The following is a 19512-nucleotide window of genomic DNA, read 5'->3' on the forward strand; positions in this document are numbered from 1 at the left end:
AACTATGGTGAATCCTCGCTATAAAATAAAACTGTGAGCTATGCTGGTTATAACACATGGTATCGGACAAGTATTAAGCAGTCATGTCCAATGGCCCTACCTATAATCTGGGTCAAATGCAGGGCAAGTCTATGAAGAAATGGAATGTGCATTTGATTTGTACTTTATTTTTAATTTTGCTTTTTCAGTTTGAATTCTTCCTTTGGGTTTTCACCCCATGATTATCCTTACGATGGATATTACTTCCTGCTTCTGATGATGTGGTCTCTGGCAGGTTATCACTGATAAAGGACCGAGTTAAAAGTTGTTGCATTATTAATTCATAAAAAGATAGTAACAGAAGATACAAAAAACACGTCACTCTTTCAAGAGCTATTCTGTTATCCCCATGTCAAAATTACATACTGGTCTGGCTATATAACTATTATTATTTAGTCATTTAGCACACTTTTATACAAAGCGACTTAAGAACTAGGGGGTGAACTATGCATCAACAACTGCTGCTACAGTAACCTACAATAGGAACTTGGTTTTATGTATCAGCCGAAGGACGGAGCACAACATGGACAAGCGACCAAGGTCACACACAGTGAGTCAGCGGCTGAGCCGCGATTTGAACTGAGAACCTCCTGGTAGCAAGCCCTTTTTCTTTAACCACTGGATCACTATTAATTCCGTCTTCAAGAAAACTTATCATCTTTCCTAAGAAACACAGGCCTGTACAATCCTGGAACTAGACCAGAATGTTTTGTGAAAAATGTTTCACTTCTTCAAACAATTACCATTTTAAAAACCAAACAGCACCAAAATGAAGTCCTCTTTTAATTTTTTTTTTGTTTTGGTTGCATTACAGTCCATCCAATAAAGCAGGATGAAGGAGCTTTCCCAAGCTCCTGCCAGGCACAAATAATTTTATAAACAAATGTTTAATGGTCCTTCTTTGGCTTATACTATCTCTATTAAGTGCACTGTTCATTTGTAAGTTACCGGTACATCCACTTGTTTGTAACAGTACAACCGAGAAAAAAAGCCAAACCATTTTCAAAAAGGGTGCTGGCAAATCACATTTGTAATCCCACCAATTACCATGTTTACGTGCAGTGGTTCACTCATAGGTATTCCTCCTTAGAAACACAATAGAGTCCCTCCCGTCACATAACAACTAGATACGGCAAGTAGCAAAACCAAATTGGAGGTTGAAGCATTTAATATTCAAAAAATGTGACTGCATTCGTCCATGAAATGTTTGTTGACCAAGAAAAAGTCTTACCATACAAGTTTGAAAAATGAAGCAGCAGCAAAGGCAGTCATGTAAAATTGTAAATTTGATTATGAATGTGGGGCAAGTACTTGCATGCAGATATAGCACATGTAAATTGATCACTTTTATATTTAGAATTTTAAAAGCTTGTAAACTCTTCAAATCAAATATGTATTCTGGATACTAAAAAATGTAAACATTTAAAATGAATTACTTTAAACAAGAACAAATTAAATATGATTTTGGAAAACAAAAACAAGTAAAAATAAATTAAAACAAGTAAAAAAAAATAACCTGTTGGTCTATGGCGCCATCTTGTGGTATGGACAGGAAACAAAGACAACTTGATTGTTTCAACGTGCTTTTTGGCAATTGACATAACTCACCCAACCCTTTGCAGCTGTGACTCCCAAGACTGGTACATTACCTTTGGCAGTCACCATTTGGTAATTAAAACCAACTACTTACTGTACACATAAGACACCAGTTATTTCTGGGATTTGGACTCAATAAGATACAAAATACATTTTAAATGATTTATTTAGCTTTTCGCTGAGCATAAAGAGCTGTTATTTATGTTGTACATGAATATTTTATCGTGCAAAAAGGTGAACACCACAAGAATTTCTCTAGGCACGTTAAACTGCTTTGAAACAGTCTGAATGTTGTTTGCTTTTTGCATACAGCAAGTACTGCGCATGCTAATCAATTTAACCAGAAAAATCATAATGTCTTGCCTTAAGTATCCCAATTCACCATATATCTGCATGCTACTGAAATTCAAAATTATTATTATTTTAAAACAGTTTCAAATCAAGTAGTAAGCCATAAGAATCACATAATACATTCTGAATTATAATCCAGCATAAAACAATGGACAGTAAAATTATAGTGCTGTTGCTCCTTTTTTTTTTGTGGCTGCAAATCTTCAGTAAACTCAACCTCCATTCTCTATTTAGAGAGGCTTTTCTGATGATGCAGTGTAGCTTTTCACTCGAGCGAAGAACAAAGGTGTGTATGTCTTGTCGATATCAAATGCAGTAACTACAGTTTCAGCCGTTGACCTGAAACAAAAATAATTGCAAAATGTATTTAAACCAAGAGTCAATACCAAAGAAAATGCAGACTTACAAATACATACAGTAAAGCAATCATTACAGGGATGCTTAATTAGTTCAAAAGTCATTATTGTTGCGGTTTTACCTGTAAGTTATTTGGCAAGAATGATGGATCCAGTTGAGCTTATTGAATTGTTGACGTCCCCCAGAACTGAGCTGCAGGCCCATGTGAAAACTGTGTTCTGCTTCCTGGACTGGGCTACAGCGATTACAGTATCTGTTGTTATGGTACTCTGGGGCCTTCTGTGGGGAAAAAAAATCCAGTTTTAATTGCTTCAACAAAACTGTTATCTGAACAGCGCAATGCAGAAACAGTAAGTAAGGGGAAGACTAGATGACTCGCCAGAAATGTGTGCTGGGTTTCATATGCAACCTTTGTACAAGAAAGTCAATTTTGGAATGATAAAAACTGTGATGACTGATACAGACAGAAGACTTTACTGATCCGGACTATTGCAGTAGCTGGTTTCATGTAATCAGGTGAAGGCAACACTAACACTCCTAATGCATGTCAAAGACAATGGATCCTGCCAACATAGTAATAACAAACTGGTAATGGCGGAGCAGCAAAGGAGCATGCGTCAGAGTAAAGTTTTTGGTTTTGACTGATACATTGTCCACAGTTTGGGTTAAACTAAAATGCAGACTGTTCTTTCAGATGTTTCACAATAACCTCCAAGCAAACTGAAACAATCAGATGTTACATAAAAGCCCCTTACTAAAGTCAGGAGCACAGGTCTACCATTTTGTTGTTTAAATGTATTAAACTTAATTTGGTACTATAATAATCAACCTTTAAAAACTGACCTTCTAAAGCTCAGATTTCCATTGCTGTTTTTCCAGACCAAAATAAAACACTTTTGGACACTATTCATAAAACATGTTCATTAAACATTTATGAGACGGTAAATATAGGATTGCAATTCAATTACTGGCATGCTAATGCTTTAGAAACCAACTACAAGTGTCTCCTTATACCTCCACTTTTTTCTTGGAAACGACAGCAAACACTTTGGTTTGATTGTCTGTGTCCTGGGATAGACGATAATGACCGAACTGAAGAGATTCCATTCTGAAAATAAAATAAATATTGTTAAAACACGCAATGGCCATTATAATTCTTCTAACTTCGGTTAATGAATATTAAATATGCAGGTTACCTGGCATTCCTGTTGCGCAAACGAGGAACTATGACGAGAGGCTCTTCAGGGGTGGTAAGCATCATTACTTGGCCATCTGGGAAGAACCTAAAGTACCTATTTACAGTAAAGAGTCAGATCTTGTTTTATTCTATATTCAAAACTTAATGACTTAGTTTTCTTTTCTAAAGTCTCCGCTTACTAATGCAATTTATTAATATATATAATCATGCATTTTGGCAATGATATCATTGCTCCTGTGCCGTGAAATCGACAGTGCCTGTCTATAAACTGTAGACTAGCAACCTACCTGTAATACTCCACCTGGTGCCAAGCCCTGTAGAATCCATCCAGAGATTGTTCTCCTTGGCGAATGTAAGAGTTTTTGCTGATGTATACACCTAAAAGTATAAACCAATCATTTTACAAACCAAACCATTTGTAAATCGAGGCAGCTTTTCCATTTAATGTCTTTACATTAAAAGCTTTTAAGCACCTGAAAAAAAAAAAAAAAAATTGGTTTTGGCTTGCTGTCTTACCATCAAACCGGACACGTGGCCGTTCCAAAAACATCTCTCTCCACGAGTTAAAAGGAACCATTTTGGTGCAACTCCTACCCCACACCCTTAAACAGGCTAAACGCCAAATTTCCGGATCCCTGAAAAAGTAAAATATCACCATAAATTTGTGGATTCTAATTTGGTTGAAACGTACCAAAAACAAGAAAACATGTCTTTTGAAAAAATGTCACTGCCTTGCTTCTTGAACACATTACCCTTAAACCAACAGCGAGTGTATTTTTCATGCAAAGTGAAAATATATAGCGGCGAAAGATTTGCAAATTCATATACGCTACCCTCAAAGGGATACTTAAAAGATATTATGGAAATGATGTGATGAAGTAAGCATGTACTTCAGAATTATACAATCTATTTGTTTAAATGAACTGCATCAGATCAAGTAGGAAGATAATACGCCATCTAAAAATCATGTTACAGTTCCTCATATCATGCAATTTAAAGCACAGCACACAGTCCTTTACCTGGCACAGACGTAAAACCCACGGCAGACCAGAGACAGCTGCTCAAGAGCCCTCAGGTCCAGATCACTGGAGACAACCCAGCGGAAAATGTACATCAGCACTTCCACTGGCAGAGCTGTGAATAGAACGTTTTCCATGACAAAAAACTGTTTAGATTTAACAAAAGTGACTAGTAAAAAAACAAAAGTAGGCAACATTTGTTCCAGCCATGTGCTTGATTAATGGAACGGAACAGCATATCAGGACTAGCTTTGTCTGCCCCTGCCCTAGAATTACTGTACCTAAGTGTTCTAGGGCTAAGGTAAAGTAGGTAAACATTCAGATTACAGAGACTGGATTTGGTTAAAATGTATACCTGAAATGTGAGTTTGTGTCATTTCAATATCCGGCTGGCAAATTTTCAGACATGCTTCCTGCAAAGTCAGCTGCTGCTGAAAATAGGACAGCAGATCATCTATCTCGTTATCAGTGTCTGTTTCTTCCAAACTGTTAACAGCGGGGGAAAAAAATGCATTGAAAGGATAAATAAATAAATACATACATACATACATACATACATATATATATTCATTTAAAGCTATGCAACTCATGAATAAGAAATATACATATATGACCCTATAATCATGTTATTTAGCAACATAGATGTTAAAGTTCAATCCCAAATATGCATAGTAATCACAGTTAAATAATTACTAAGAAAAAAGATACTGCATTTATTATTTTATTATATTTTAGTCTTGTTCAAAGCAAGAGTAATTATCCACATACTAGTTCATGCCAACTTCATCAGAATCTGGGGATCGTGTGTAGTTAATTTTAAATTCAATATCAGGTACAAGCTGCATGGCTCTCCGATAGTACTTGATGGCTGGAAATAAAAGAGCACTGATATTATCCCTACTTTCCACATGGACTTGAATAGCTAATTTAATGAATACCACAACAGCGGTTTCATATACAATCGATAAACAGAATAATCTGAGAAAGCAACAGTACATAATGAAACTTGGGATGAGTGTGTGAAAGCTTTTAATAAGACATTCTTGAAAACACAGTAATACATATTTTAATGAATTCACAGAGACTGTACTGCAATTTTCAAAAAAATGTGTGTGTGTGTGTGTGTGTGTGTGTGTGTGTGTGTATATATATAAAACAGTCTTAAGTTTTACATCAATAGCTCATTGGGCACACAATATTATTTACATTTTAAACAGTGAGCAGATAGGTTTATTGATTGTTTGAGTAGTATTGTTTATTGGGATAACAAAATACTGAGCTCAAGTCATGTAATTTCATAAAAAATGGCAGGTGCTCAGTTTTTGGTATTTGAGTTGAGTTAATACTGTCAAAATTAGTTGATTAAGAATCTGTATAAACAGCCATTCGAAAAGACATGATTTAATTAACGCAAGAACAGAGAAAGATACAACCATGCCCCGCTCGAGTAATGAAGATCACCTGTTTGCTAGCTGCATGAGTCAAGGCAGCCAGAGAACATCTGATGTGGTGGCAGAGAGTGGTGGAGTGTTTTATTCACAAATAAATGCCGTTTTGCCCTTGACAGACCTGATAGAAGACAATGTGTGTGGAGAGGGTGTGGTGAGCGTTATGCGGACTGTTGTCAACCGGTGGGGCAGTGGAAGTGTGATGCTGTGGGAAGGAATCTCGTTTAACACAAGAATGCCTTTGGTGCAGAGTGAGGGCAACCTTACTGCTCTGCTATACATTGACAAAGTCCTTGAGGCAACAGTTTTTCCGTTCCTGCAAGCCAATCCGGAAGTGTTGATTTTCCAGCAGTACAATGCAAGACAACACAGTGCTAGGATTACAATTGCACAACTTCAAGAAAACAATGTTGAGGTCTTGCCGTGGCCAGCTTTTTCTCCTGACCCAAGTCCAATAGAACATCTGGGGGACCAAATCGCCAGTGGCGTCCACATGCCAGGATTGTGTTAATGCTCAGGGAGGTTATATCTGATACTAACTTTGTAATGTTTTTATTTTGACAGCGAGTCACGTTTCATACTGAAAACGTATCAGGATTGTTTGATCTGTATTTTCATTCACATTTTCTGTGATTTTGTTTGATAGCTATGAATAAAACATTTGATTAAATCTATTAGACCTGAGTGTTGCATTGCAGTACGTCTTTAAAAGCAGGAGTACTTACCATCAACATCTGCTACTTATAAAACAAATTGTGATGCAGTATTTTAGGTATAAAAATCATGTAATTCTAGTACAAGGAAATGTAAATCATAAGTTTCTAACCCTTCCACCGAACCAAATGCTTTAAAACCTTTTACAGTGGTGTCAGGTGACAGTGGCCCTTATAAAAGTTTACCACAGTATTGTTTGCATTTTTACCATGCTTTTTCCCATGTTTACTCTATGCATTTTCCATAGTTTATCCTGAGCTAGGATGTTTATTAATATGCTTTAACATACCAGGCTTTCCCTTCATTACACTTTGCTCTACTTTTACTATGGTAATCTTGTGTAAGGGAGCTTTTTTCACATATTTTACAAGTAAATAAAATATTTGCTGCAAAAAACATAAAATGGTAATGAAAAATATAATGATTTGTAATGATTAAAAAAATGAAATGCCACCTTAGTTTACCAGAAATATACAACAATCTAACTTTTTGCAACTTTCAAATTCACAAGAAAAAGAAAGCTTTTCCCCAATTACCTTCATAAACTGCTCCATTCTGTTCCTGCTCCACTGCCTTTAGGAACAGTTTGCTGGCCTGAGGGACAACATGCGATGATTAGCATATTTAATTCTAGCATAAGTATGTACAATAGACTGGCTAGTCTGTGTCCTCTTCTAATTGCATTTTATTTTGGCAAATGTTTACCTTTTCCTCCCTGGCCAACTCCTGCTTCCGCTTGAGATCTTCAGATCTTGAAGGCAAACCTTTTCTGGTGCCACTGGAGGGAGTCAGTTCGGACATCCATTGAGCCCGAAAGACACTGAGCTCCACCTGGAATTGTGAAGGCGAAGAAGTAGAATGTACAGTCATTAATGATTAAAAAAAAAAAATGTGTGTGATCAATTTACATATTTGAATCATTATTATTGAATTATGTGAAGATAGCATATTGGATTAAATCAAATTATAAAATGCAAATGTTGCCTTTACTTTGGGGGAAGATTCTTATTTTATTATCTATCCCATCTTAGAATAGGAAAATTGTTAATAGGAATATTAATAATATAGTATCAAAATGCTGCTCTGCACAACAAAGGGCCAACATCACTAATACTAATTAGCAAAATAAAAATGACTATTCAATAAAACAGAAAACAATGCTATAGCTTTTCATAACAATGTTCTTGCAAAGGACCAATAAGTAGGTCACTCACTTTGGAGGAAACACTCAAATGTTTCCATGTCAAGTTAATTTATTATTGGGTATCAAGATACCTGTAACAATTGCTAAAATTTAAAAAAAAAAATCCTCACCTTTAGGTCAGAAGCATCTGACATTTCGTTATCTTCCTCTTCCAAAATATCTGTAGAGTTCAAATTACCTTCTGCCTGTGAAAATAAATAAATAAATATATATATATATATATATATATATATATATATATATAATATACATACACACACACACACACACACACAATAATAATAATAATAATGTACATATATTCACACCAGTTTCAAATAAAGTTTCCTATAGTAAGTAGGTTTCATGGTCCTTTGAAAAAAAATATTCCAGTCAAATATTGACAAATACACAATAAACTGTTACTAATCTTTACAACAGTACCTTCAGAGTTCAGTACTAAGGACCCTACCTCACATTTAAAGCCACAGTCGTACTGGAGATAGGTACCTTTTCAACCACTATAAAAATCTGAAAGGTTTTTAGACTTTCCAATATTATATATATATATATATAAGATATTATATATATTATATATATATATACTGTGATATATATATATATATATATATATATATATATAATATATATATATAATAGTAACATCAAAACAAAGTTTATCAAGCAACACTTTTTATTTCCCCTAAATAAAACTACGATATGTACGTACCTTAATCCTTAGTGAATCCCGAATAAAACTAATGGCTATTTCCTGATCTAAACAGTAACATAAGAACATAGGAACATAAGAAAGTTTACAAACGAGAGGAAGCCATTCGGCCCATCTTGCTCGTTTGGTTGTTAGTAGCTTATTGATCCCAAAATCTCATCAAGCAGCTTCTTGAAGGATCCCAGGGTGTCAGCTTCAACAACATTACTGGGGAGTTGATTCCAGACCCTCACATTTCTCTGTGTAAAAAAGTGCCTCCTATTTTTGGTTCTGAACGCCCCTTTGTATAATCTCCAGTTGTGACCCCTGGTCCTTGTTTCTTTTTTCAGGCTGAAAAAGTCCCTTGGGGCGACACTGTCAATACCTTTTAGAATTTTGAATGCTTGAATTAGGTCGCCGCGTAGTCTTCTTTGTTCAAGACTGAACAGATTCAATTCTTTTAGGCTGTCTGCATATGACATGCCTTTTAAGCCCGGAATAATTCTGGTCGCTCTTCTTTGCACTCTTTCTAGAGCAGCAATATCTTTTTTATAGCGAGGTGACCAGAACTGCATACAAATATTCAAGATGAGGTCTTACTAGTGCATTGTACAGTTTTAACATTACTTCCCTTGATTTAAATTCAACACTTTTCACAATGTATCCGAGCATCTTGTTAGCCTTTTTTATAGCTTCCCCACATTGTCTAGATGAACACATTTCTGAGTCAACAAAAACTCCTAGGTCTTTTTCATTCATTCCTTCTCCAATTTCAGTATCTCCCATATGATATTTATAATGTACATTTTTATTTCCTGCATGCAATATCTTACACTTTTCTCTATTAAATGTCATTTGCCATGTGTCTGCCCAGTTTTGAATCTTGTCTAGATCATTTTTGTTTATGTCGATGGGCTGTTGCAATCGAATTCGGCATGTATTGAATGGAAACACAGATTCGTGCAAAGACACTTGTGCAACTGTAAATTGATGGGTCTTGATTGTACCCTAATCCTTATGTATCGTAGGAATAAGAAATCTAAGAACCTTATTCTTTATTGTATTCTAAGCTTGGACAAAATCGTAATTGAGGTGATTGTAAATAGAGAAAATCAGTAGAAGATCGCATGAAAACGAGGCATAACAAGAATGACACTTCAGGGTAAAAGGTATATTTTAAGTGGTTGTCACTTATTGTTACCATTTTGACTTTAATATACATATAAAGAGAAGATGTGATTATGTAAAAAGAATGAAATAAAATATATTATATTTCTTTTGGCAATGCGAAATGTTCGTAAAAGGTTGACAGTATTAGCAACTGTGCATAATAACTGTTACGCGCACAAATATACACCCACACAGCCACACAGTAATAATACAACATCAAATGCTACATATAATATAATTGCCAAAAGGTATACTGAAAGCACTGCACATTTACAGTACAGTTCGTCATTTTGTTGTTCTACACCGCTTTCCTTCTAAGGTAAAGTAAATAAATCGTCAGGTGGCACAGCGCCCGTGTGAAGAGGGCGGGGGGGCATCACCACTCGGCCAGTCTAAACTCGAACTGAACAGAAGCAAAAAAAAAAAAATACCATTTTAGATTTCCTGAAGGTCTTAATCTTGTTCCAGCTGCAAACAATTTGGGGGTTAGTTCAGTTCGCGGTCAGAAAAGCGAACAACGCAGCGTGCAAAATTACGAGCTCTCCAAACAGCAGCCATGTCGGACACTAGCTGCTGAAGAGTGAAAATGCGAAACTGTTAGCTACATAACAATACGGAGAGCCAGACTTACCAGAAGAGAAGAACCAACTACGAGTGAAAAGCGAAAGAGCAATGCTCTGCTGCGTATTTAAATGAGCTTTAGCTGGAAGAAAATGTAAGTTTATATGACGAAATTTCTCTCTCTCTCTCTCTCTCTCTCTCTCTCTCTCTCTCTCTCTATATATATATATATATATATATATATATATATAATATATATATATATATACATATATAATATTTATATATAATTTATATATAATTAGTATCCCATGGAGTCGCACATAGTAACCAAGCTTTCAAGACTTTTTTTTTCTAAATAAGACCAATATGTTCAGACCAATACCTTTCTTCAGCCCTGATGTTAATTAGTAAAAACTTTGCCACACTAGCAACCCTAATCCCTAAAAGCTAATACACTTCTAATGTTTAACATTTCAAAAATATATTGGCATATGGGTCTGACAAAATTAATTCCCTATACTGTATCTGCTGATATATTCATTAGCTGTGATCGTTCCACTGTTACAGTGAACTATAGCTAAAACTGAGATATAGTAAATGCTTATTGTAAAAGTTTACTGGTTGCCATCACAGACACCCCAAGTTTAGACTGATTTCAGGGAGACCCAACAATACCAAAGCTAAGATTACTTTTCCTTCCTGTGATGATGAAATATATCTGAATATGCTGTCTGCATTTGCTGAATTACAGATAAGCACAAGCCCTATACTGACTTGATCTTTCTCTTCATCAAAGCACCTTGCAAGAATAGCACACTCTTTTTCACACGTTTTCAAAAGGGGCACAATAAGAATGAGGTTGCAGAGTGATTTCTAAAAGCTAGTTGTAATATAAATACACTCATCTATCATTAGACTATATAGCCTTTTCTCTGACAGAATATGCTGAAACAGGTTTCGGGAACACTGGTTCAAGTGCATTATTTACAATGGCTGATGTTTTTGTGTAAGAACAGGCATAATGCTTTGCTGGCTCGCTGTCTGGAAACATCCTGTGAAACAAACTTACACCATGTTGAGCCACTGAAAATGGCAGGTTGTGCTCAATTGAAAATCCCGTAAACAGCACCCCAGCATTGATAACCTTATCCTGAAGAGTTCTATCCTGATCTGTCCTGAAGACCTGAGAGGTTGTTTGGCACTTATCCCTTTCCTTTGCCCGCCTCACATGCTGTAACCCCTGCAGTGCAAATAAAACATTTTACGTTTGGTTTACAAAAGATGAGGATGCATGTCCTAAAACAATTTTTAAAAAGTAATTTACTGAAATTAGCTCTCACAGTATAATAGTGTAAAAGGAGACTTACAAACTGGTAGCATAATCCTGTTACTCCTACTTACAGTAAAGTAAGATTAATGTACTTCTACATTACTGATGTAGTCAGGAATTTCAATTAAATACCTTTATTTTATCCATTACTATTCAATGTATCAACAGAGGCATTACAGAAGTACAAACAAACAGTGAAGAATTGTAATCTGGGGATTTAAATTATATCAGTTAATTTATTATTTGTTTCTCTCCTAAGGCATGATGGTGCTGAAAGTATTCCGGCGCTAAATGTTTTGCGAATTAAACATTTGTTGGTGCTTTGCTTTAATGGTCATTACAGCTGTGTTTTTAGTTTTGAAATCACTTTGCAACCTCATTCTTATTTTGCCCCTTTTGAAAATGTGTAAAAAAGAGTGTGCTATTCTTGCAAGGTGCTTTGATGAAGAGAAAGATCAAGTCAGTATAGGGCTTGTGCTTATCTGTAATTCAGCAAATGCAGACAGCATATTCAGATATATTTCATCATCACAGGAAGGAAAAGTAATCTTAGCTTTGGTATTGTTGGGTCTCCCTGAAATCAGTCTAAACTTGGGGTGTCTGTGATGGCAACCAGTAAACTTTTACAATAAGCATTTACTATCTCTGTTTTAGCTATAGTTCACTGTAACATTGGAATGATCACAGCTAATGAATATATCAGCAGATACAGTATAGGGAATTAATTCAGTCAGACCCATATGCCAATATATTTTTGAAATGATAAACATTTGAAGTGTATTTGGCCATGCCTTTTGCCATCTTCTGTCTTTGCTGTCACCCTTTGTCTGGAAGCTGCAATGCTGTGGCCTCTAGTTTGTTCCTGTTTGCGTTTTTTTTGAGCAAGACTTTTAATGAATACATCCTTACAGAAGATTATTATTATATATATTTTTCTAATAATCAACAGTCATATTTAGGATTTGTGTATTTTGACATGTACTGTGTCGGGCTTGTAGGTTTGTGATAAAAAATAGTGGGCAATCCCAACTTTTAATTGGGACTTGGATACTTGGCCTTTCCTTTCCTGATTAAGCTGTCCTATATTTTTAGTAATTGTTCTTACACTTTTATCCATTATAGTATATCTGGATTGGGCCTGGATAACATTTCGCATCTTGTCAAGCAGGTTCTTAGGCCATCTGCTTGCCTCATCGCTCCTGATCACTAACGTTATAGCAATTTACAAGGATGGTCCTTGTTTTATATTTCTCATGCAGCAAATGTAAATTCTCATAAAATAGAGTTGTTCAGAGTCTTTCGGTAAAGTAGAAGCTTTTTGATTTTAATAATTCTGGATTAAGGTGGATTTGTCAGGCATGAAGAGATGAATGCTAAATGATAACTGGAATTAAATTTAATCCAGAGGTTTAATTATTTTTTTTTTATTTTAAATCTATTTACATTTAAAAATGTCTGATCTATAATTAGTAGAATTACTGCTTGTCTTTGGTGTTTTTCATCAGGTAAAAGCAAAGACTGTAGAAATATGAATTCTACAGACCTGAGTGCAGCCTCCTATGTTCTCTGCTGCTGCTGTCACAGAAAAACCTGGTTGCACTCAACAGGAGGGCTACCCATCCTGAAACAAAGCATTTGGTTTGTAGAGCTATGCTGAAAGTGTGAAGGAGCATCATGAACAGATACGATACTCTCAAGCCGCTTGGAGATGGGACCTATGGTTCTGTTCTCCTGGGAAGAAGCCTCGAGTCAGGACAACTGGTTGCTATTAAAAAGTAAGTTGCTTAACGTAATATATATATTTTGTAGCGATCTCGGTTCCCGCAGGCAGGCGCACCACTCAGGGCTAGGCGATCCACACACAGGTGGAGTGTGGGCGCGAACCTGGGACCCCCTGCACTAAAGCGCAGCGCCGATAGTGCTGTACAAAAGAGCCGACTCTTTTGAAAGGAGCGTATATCGGGCTTATGTCTTTGTATGTGATTACGTCACCTACCAGCCCTGCTGCTGCCTTCCCCCGTGCACGCTACTATATATATATGTACATTTTATACATATATGTTCTCAAACTTTCTAGTCATGAACCGTATCCACGGTTGTTCAGACACCCTTAAACTGCATTTGATTCCTACAGAAAGTATGAGAGCAATCTAGCTGTCGAGACTGGCCCTATCGGCCTCCGGGCCCCTGAAACTTAGTCAGGAGGAGGAGGAAAAAAGCTAACGCAAGAGAAATAGGTGAGCTCTAACTTGGTTTATATAGGGAGTCAATGATACAGGTGAAGTTAGGAAATCGCGAAGCCCTGGTGCACGTCCCCTGAAATTCACCAAAGTTAACATTAATCTCAAAATGAAAATAGGAAAACAAACTTGCATATAGTTATGTTAACAGTCAGCTTTTAATTTTTTTTTTTTTATAATAAAACTTCCTAGATATTTGTTTGTTTTAAGTACTGACACTGTGAGCAGACATCTACAGATGGTGCTATGCTTTCAGTTACAAAATAAAGATTGGCAAATCCAAACTCAAATTGCAGGTTAATGAATAATACCATGGTGGAATATTATATTGCATGAGTGGGTTTTACATGTATACTGAATCTTTTTTTTTTTTTTTTTTTTTTTACCAGAGCTAATATACCTTGTAGATAGTGCTCACTCTGTTAGTGTTCAGGGCACATTTACTGAGTGTGATTGTTAATAATTGTTTTAAGTTCCCAACATTTGGTCTCATTGCTTTTTTGCCTAGAATGAAAAGGAAGTTTTATTCTTGGGAAGAATGCATTAATCTCAGAGAGGTCAAGGTAATTCATAAATTTTTTTATTGGGATTTTAAAGGTCTTTGTGAAAAAGTGTCGAAGGGCTGTATTTCTAGACATGTGATCTTGTCATCTTGCCCTCCCTCTATCCACCCAACAGCTGCAACCAGTCCTAATCTTGTACTTTAGTCTAATCCCTAGACCAGCTTAACCCTGTTGCTGTCTCTTTCCATTCACAGGAGACACACACAAAATATGCAGTATGACAGTAAGCTAGTGACAGCATCCAATTTTAACCCTTTAATTTAAACATAAAACTTGAACACATATGTTTCTTTCTGTAATGGAACACTATCCACACCAGCACTGTAGGACACTGAACAAAGTCATGTTGTTCCTTTAAAAAGAATAAATCAGTAGCAGTAGCAGTTATGCAATATATATGTATATTCTAATACATGAAAAACCTACTTTCAATTGCTCCTGTACAAAAGTGTTTTTTTTTTTTTTTTTTTTTTGGTGAATAACAGGAATGTTATTGCCCAGGTGTGAATGAGTTGTATGTGTGTTTGCTTTCACTGTTAAATGTTGTTTCTAAAGGTCTAAAAGCTTCTTTTCCTTTTTTTTCTAGTCCCTGAAGAAATTAAACCATGCCAATGTAGTCAAACTGAAGGAAGTTATCAGGGAAAACGATAATCTTTATTTTGTGTTTGAATATATGAAGGAAAATCTCTACCAGTTGAAAGATAGGTGAATACCCCTGCCACCCCCCCCCCCCCCCCCACACACGCACACACACACATTTTTTTCCTTTAGTTCAAGCAAGTTCATCAGTCTTTTGTATGGGTAACATGTTTTTGTATTTAGGAACTGAAAGAAATAAAACTTTACAGTGTATTCTAAAGTTAAGACATTTTCTCAATTTTTAATTTTCAGGACCAAGTTGTTTCCAGAATCAGCTGTAAGAAACATCATGTATCAGATACTGCAAGGAATGGCCTTTATTCATAAACATGGTACAGTGTAGCTTGTGATTTTAATTGCAGAGAGCTGTGTAATTAGTGGTATTCCACTGCATCAGTTATTTAGATGTCATTGGTATTCAGTACAAATTAAACTTCTTTTAAGTGCTGTCACTGATTTCATTATATTTTCCAATGTTCTAGGATTTTTTCACAGAGATATGAAACCAGAAAATCTACTATGCATGGGACCAGAACCAGCTGACTTTGGACTTGCCCGTGAAATTAGATCTCGACCACCTTATACTGAATATGTCTCAACAAGATGGTGAGTTCTTTATTGCAGCTTCAAATAGGAGATTTTTATGGAAAAGGCATAAAACGTCAATGGTAGCTGGTATTATCCCAGATGATCTTACTTCTTTTTTTTTTTTTTTTTTTTTTAGTTTTCTAAAGGCTTAAAGGATGGTTTTTAAATTTGAAAAGCAGTCCGGTAGATAACGGATTGCTCTCAAAATGGTTTTCATGCATGTTGCCATTTATGGCGATCGTCTGCAGAAGGCAGTCATCCTCAGGTAAGTTTGTAATACATGGTACAGGAAAATGAATTGATCTACAGTGAGAGCATTTTGAATTTGACCCAATTGTCTTTTCTTAATTGTAGTTGCTTTTCAATGTCTGTTTTAAAGGTACTGTGCACCTGAGGTTCTTTTGAGGTCCACTAGTTACAACTTTCCAATTGACCAGTGGGCGTTTGGCTGAGTTGTGGCAGAACTCTATGCCCTAAGGCCTCTGTTTCCTGGTGAAGTCAATACAATGTTTAAAATCTGCCAGGTATTGGGGACACCAAAAAAAGTAAACATGGCAGTCCCCTATGCAATCATATCTGTATACATATTTAGAGGAAGAGGCTTTTCCAATTGTGAATGTGTAAGACATTTTACATTTACATATGGTGGATACAGGGCATGATCTACTTGGTCATTATGCTGATGGCTCTAATTTTGTATTTACAGCTTTGGTGGGGGATGTCTGTTACCAACATAACTGTTTTTATTGTACACCCCTGAAGAACTGTTAACTTTTGTTGATCATAAACAATTAAACATTTGAAATTTTAGCCCTTTTTTTTTAAAGTATTTTTATCCACAACCCATAAGTCACTAATCCATTTCTGTAAGAAACATCTCTTTTCCGTTCACATTTGTTGTTTTCTTAGTACATCGAGGATGCATGGGTGCACACTGTGTTTTGTTGGTGTGTTTGCAGTTGTAACTGGTACATTTTGTTTTCATATTAAAGGATGACTGGACTGAAGGCTATAAACTTGCTTCAGTGATGCACTTCCGCTGGCCACAGTGTGTTCCCAGCAACCTGAAGACCCTGATTCCCAACACTAGCAGTGAGGCGATCCATCTCATGAGGGATATGCTGCAGTGGAACCCAAAGAAGCGCCCTACAGCCAGTCAGGTATTGCATTGGCATAACAACAGAAAATTGATTGTGTTTGTTTATAAAAAATTGTCCACACCTATTAATGAAATGAAGTCAAATACCAATATGTCTTATCAGTTCAGAAACAGTAATACCTTTTTTTTTTCTTTTTTTTTTTTTAAGGGAAAAACAAAACAATGCCTTATATTTAAATTTGTGTTTTATTTTTAGGCACTTCGTTGTTCCTATTTTAATGTTAGTCAAGCCTTGGGGACTCCTCTGCATTTACAAGAGCAAGGGAAACCACAAACAACGCCACAACAACTACCGTAGCACCTGAAACCTGTGCATCCTCCTCAGCCCCCACCTCGGCACCAGCACCCCTCCCCATCTAGACCCTTGCAACAAATCCAGCCTGCTTAGCACCTAGTGTATCCATACAAGACAGACTGTACACAGGAGGTGTTTGACAGAGCGACACAACTGGAAGGACAGAACCAGCCGAACCAGCCTCTCTTTCCAGTGTTAAAAGCCAAAGAGCCTTTGCTGGTAGGAGCCAAACATATGTGCTCGAGTATTTGCGTAGAAGTTCTGGGAACTGAATGTGTCTTTTTTAATAAACAGAATCATTTATAATGTTACTGCTACCATAGGTTGAGCCATATTGGAGATATGTCTGCCTGTAACTTCCCAAATGCTACCCATTTACTTTTTTTCAGTACAAATTTCAAAACGGCCAACACAAAATAGCTTGCATATGTTCTTTTAAAATAGCTCCTGAAAAAATAAATGCTTTCAGAAATGTGGGGCACATGCAGGTGAAGAGTCATAAAGTTGGCTTGGATTCCTTAACCCTTTTCAGTCCATGTATTTAGCGCTTGTCAGGTCCAATTTATCTTCAACGCGCTGTTTATTTTACACGCACTGTTTTAAAATATTTTCAAAAGGTTCAAAAGGCATTGAATCTCAAAAAAAAAACCACTCAGTACTGTATCTACAGCCAAGCCCCACCCCTTGTTCGCTGTATTTTTAACATACCTGTTTATAGACGTGCATACTGATAAATTCTCTCCTGATCACTCATTTTATCACCAAACTCCTCGTGATCCAAGTCATTATTTTATTACTGTAACATCTCAGCTAGCTGTGCAAATGTCTGTGATATTCTTTGAGCGCTGGATACAGAAGCAGCTATCTCCATTGTTTTGTCCATGTTATCTCTGTAGTGTGTGGGGCTATGAGATATGCCCTTTTTCCAGAGAAAAAACGACTAGACATGTTCTTTACGTCTTTTTGATGATGTCGGACAGGGTCCGACATCGGACTGGAAAGGGAAAATTGTAATGTCGGACCTGGTACGACATAGGACTGCAAAATGTTAAACACATATTGTTCCCATTTGACATGGATTGTATTTTAATGGTGTTTTGTTAAATTAATTTTAAAAAGAAAAAAGGGCAAACACGTATTAACAATTGCCTTGTTTATACAGCATGTTGGCCATTTACAAACGTACCCCAGTATTTACTAAATAAATGTATAGTTGCTTCACAATATTTAGGGACTTGTATTGGAACTTAGCAATGAAATAGAAATCTTTCGAAAGGTAATGTTAGTTTGGATACTGTGATAATGAGATTGAAGCCATGTGCAATTGTGAAATCCTCGTTCAGATCCATACTGAGCTATTGCATTACAGTGTGACGCTGGGCCAGTGTCCCTAATGCACCTTCTGATACGGTTGGTTAAGCTGGAAGAGTGGGTACACATATCATGTGATTCTAGCAACTTAGCTAATGGATATGGGTTGAGTAATTTATCTGAAACAAATGTCATGATTGTATGTCAAGGTTAAAATAAATAATATAATTCATTATACTTTTTCATTTATTCCTAATGTTGTTGTGTAGTTATGTTTATGACCATGAATTATTGGCATGTAGATGACCCCTTTTAGCTCTGTGAATCATCTTTTGAAAAGTGATTAATTTACTGATAAACAAAGCCCTGGGAAAGATAACATTGCATACCGTTTTTTGTAGATAGCGGCAGCATCAGGGACAGAAAACGCAGGCCCTGTTTTTCATGGCAATCGAAAAGGCAGTAGACGACGATGGGGTCACATTTCAGGTGTTTTGAAAAGCTCAGGTGACTGGGAGAGCTTTGAGAAGATCGAAACGAGTTCTCTGAATAAAGCAAAGATGGCGAATGAAAACTGGAGACAAGGAGAAGACGCTCTGGGCAGGTAAAATTCCCTCCTTTTGAGAATCTCAGGATCGGTTATCTGTGGTGGTAGCTAAAACAAAATCCCATATTTTACAGATTTGGAAGTGTCTTGGCTCTAAATCCATCAAACAGCAAAGGGATTAGCAGTCATCCAAATGTAAATAACTTGTTTCCCTGTCAAGATCCGGCTACATCTAGGGCGATGTCAGCTAAACACTTGAAACAGTCTAGGTATTTACCAGGTTAGTTGCTGTAGTCATTATTATCAAATAATAATAATAATAATAACAAACTAGAAGTGCTTGTACCCAACAAGATAATTCTATGAATCTTGCCTGTTTTGAATTTCCATTACGTAGATCTCAAAAGTGCAGCTTTAAAAGAAATCCATGTTATAGCAAACTTTTTATATTGATGTTTCACAAATCCTTTTGTATTCCTATATTCACTTGTT

At 36.3% G+C, this 19512-nt stretch overlaps 2 protein-coding genes and 1 long non-coding RNA gene across 3 annotated transcripts; 2 read left to right on the forward strand and 1 right to left on the reverse strand.

Annotated features, from left to right (window-relative positions):
* Positions 1–1783: 1783 nt before the first annotated feature.
* fbxo9 (F-box protein 9) lies at positions 1784–10414 on the reverse strand. Its single transcript, XM_041252135.1, has 13 exons — positions 10216–10414; positions 8037–8111; positions 7428–7553; positions 7259–7316; positions 5329–5428; positions 4916–5046; positions 4561–4675; positions 4058–4176; positions 3829–3919; positions 3540–3635; positions 3358–3451; positions 2465–2622; positions 1784–2325 (listed from the first exon to the last, which is right to left on the reverse strand). The coding sequence occupies exons 1-13, from the start codon at positions 10216–10218 to the stop codon at positions 2217–2219; spliced, it is 1275 nt and encodes a 424-aa protein (XP_041108069.1). The 5' UTR covers positions 10219–10414; the 3' UTR covers positions 1784–2216.
* A 2775-nt stretch (positions 10415–13189) lies between these two features.
* LOC121316858 (serine/threonine-protein kinase ICK-like) lies at positions 13190–15771 on the forward strand. The gene is made up of 5 exons (XM_041252136.1): positions 13190–13453; positions 14427–14481; positions 15068–15186; positions 15373–15452; positions 15603–15771. The coding sequence occupies exons 1-5, from the start codon at positions 13353–13355 to the stop codon at positions 15728–15730; spliced, it is 483 nt and encodes a 160-aa protein (XP_041108070.1). The 5' UTR covers positions 13190–13352; the 3' UTR covers positions 15731–15771.
* Positions 15772–15854: 83 nt separating this feature from the next.
* On the forward strand, positions 15855–19082 carry LOC121316859. Its single transcript, XR_005950461.1, has 4 exons — positions 15855–15973; positions 16701–16868; positions 17064–17381; positions 18875–19082. It is a non-coding gene; the product is annotated as an uncharacterized LOC121316859 (long non-coding RNA).
* The last annotated feature ends 430 nt before the right edge of the window (positions 19083–19512 follow it).

The sequence above is a fragment of the Polyodon spathula genome, chromosome 6, assembly GCF_017654505.1.
Source record: "Polyodon spathula isolate WHYD16114869_AA chromosome 6, ASM1765450v1, whole genome shotgun sequence".
In the NCBI taxonomy this organism is placed as follows: Eukaryota; Metazoa; Chordata; class Actinopteri; order Acipenseriformes; family Polyodontidae; genus Polyodon; species Polyodon spathula.

Coding starts and splice junctions, on each gene's coding strand:
- fbxo9 (XM_041252135.1), bottom strand. Junction 4,177..4,560: donor GGGTTTTACGTCTGTGCCAG/GTAAAGGACTGT, acceptor TTACTTTTTCAG/GGATCCGGAAATTTGGCGTT. Junction 2,623..3,357: donor TTTCCAAGAAAAAAGTGGAG/GTATAAGGAGAC, acceptor TTTTCCCCACAG/AAGGCCCCAGAGTACCATAA.
- LOC121316858 (XM_041252136.1), top strand. CDS start 13,353: ATGAACAGATACGATACTCTCAAGCCGCTTGGAGATGGGACCTATGGT. Junction 13,454..14,426: donor CAACTGGTTGCTATTAAAAA/GTAAGTTGCTTA, acceptor TTTTTTGCCTAG/AATGAAAAGGAAGTTTTATT. Junction 15,187..15,372: donor CTCTACCAGTTGAAAGATAG/GTGAATACCCCT, acceptor TTTAATTTTCAG/GACCAAGTTGTTTCCAGAAT.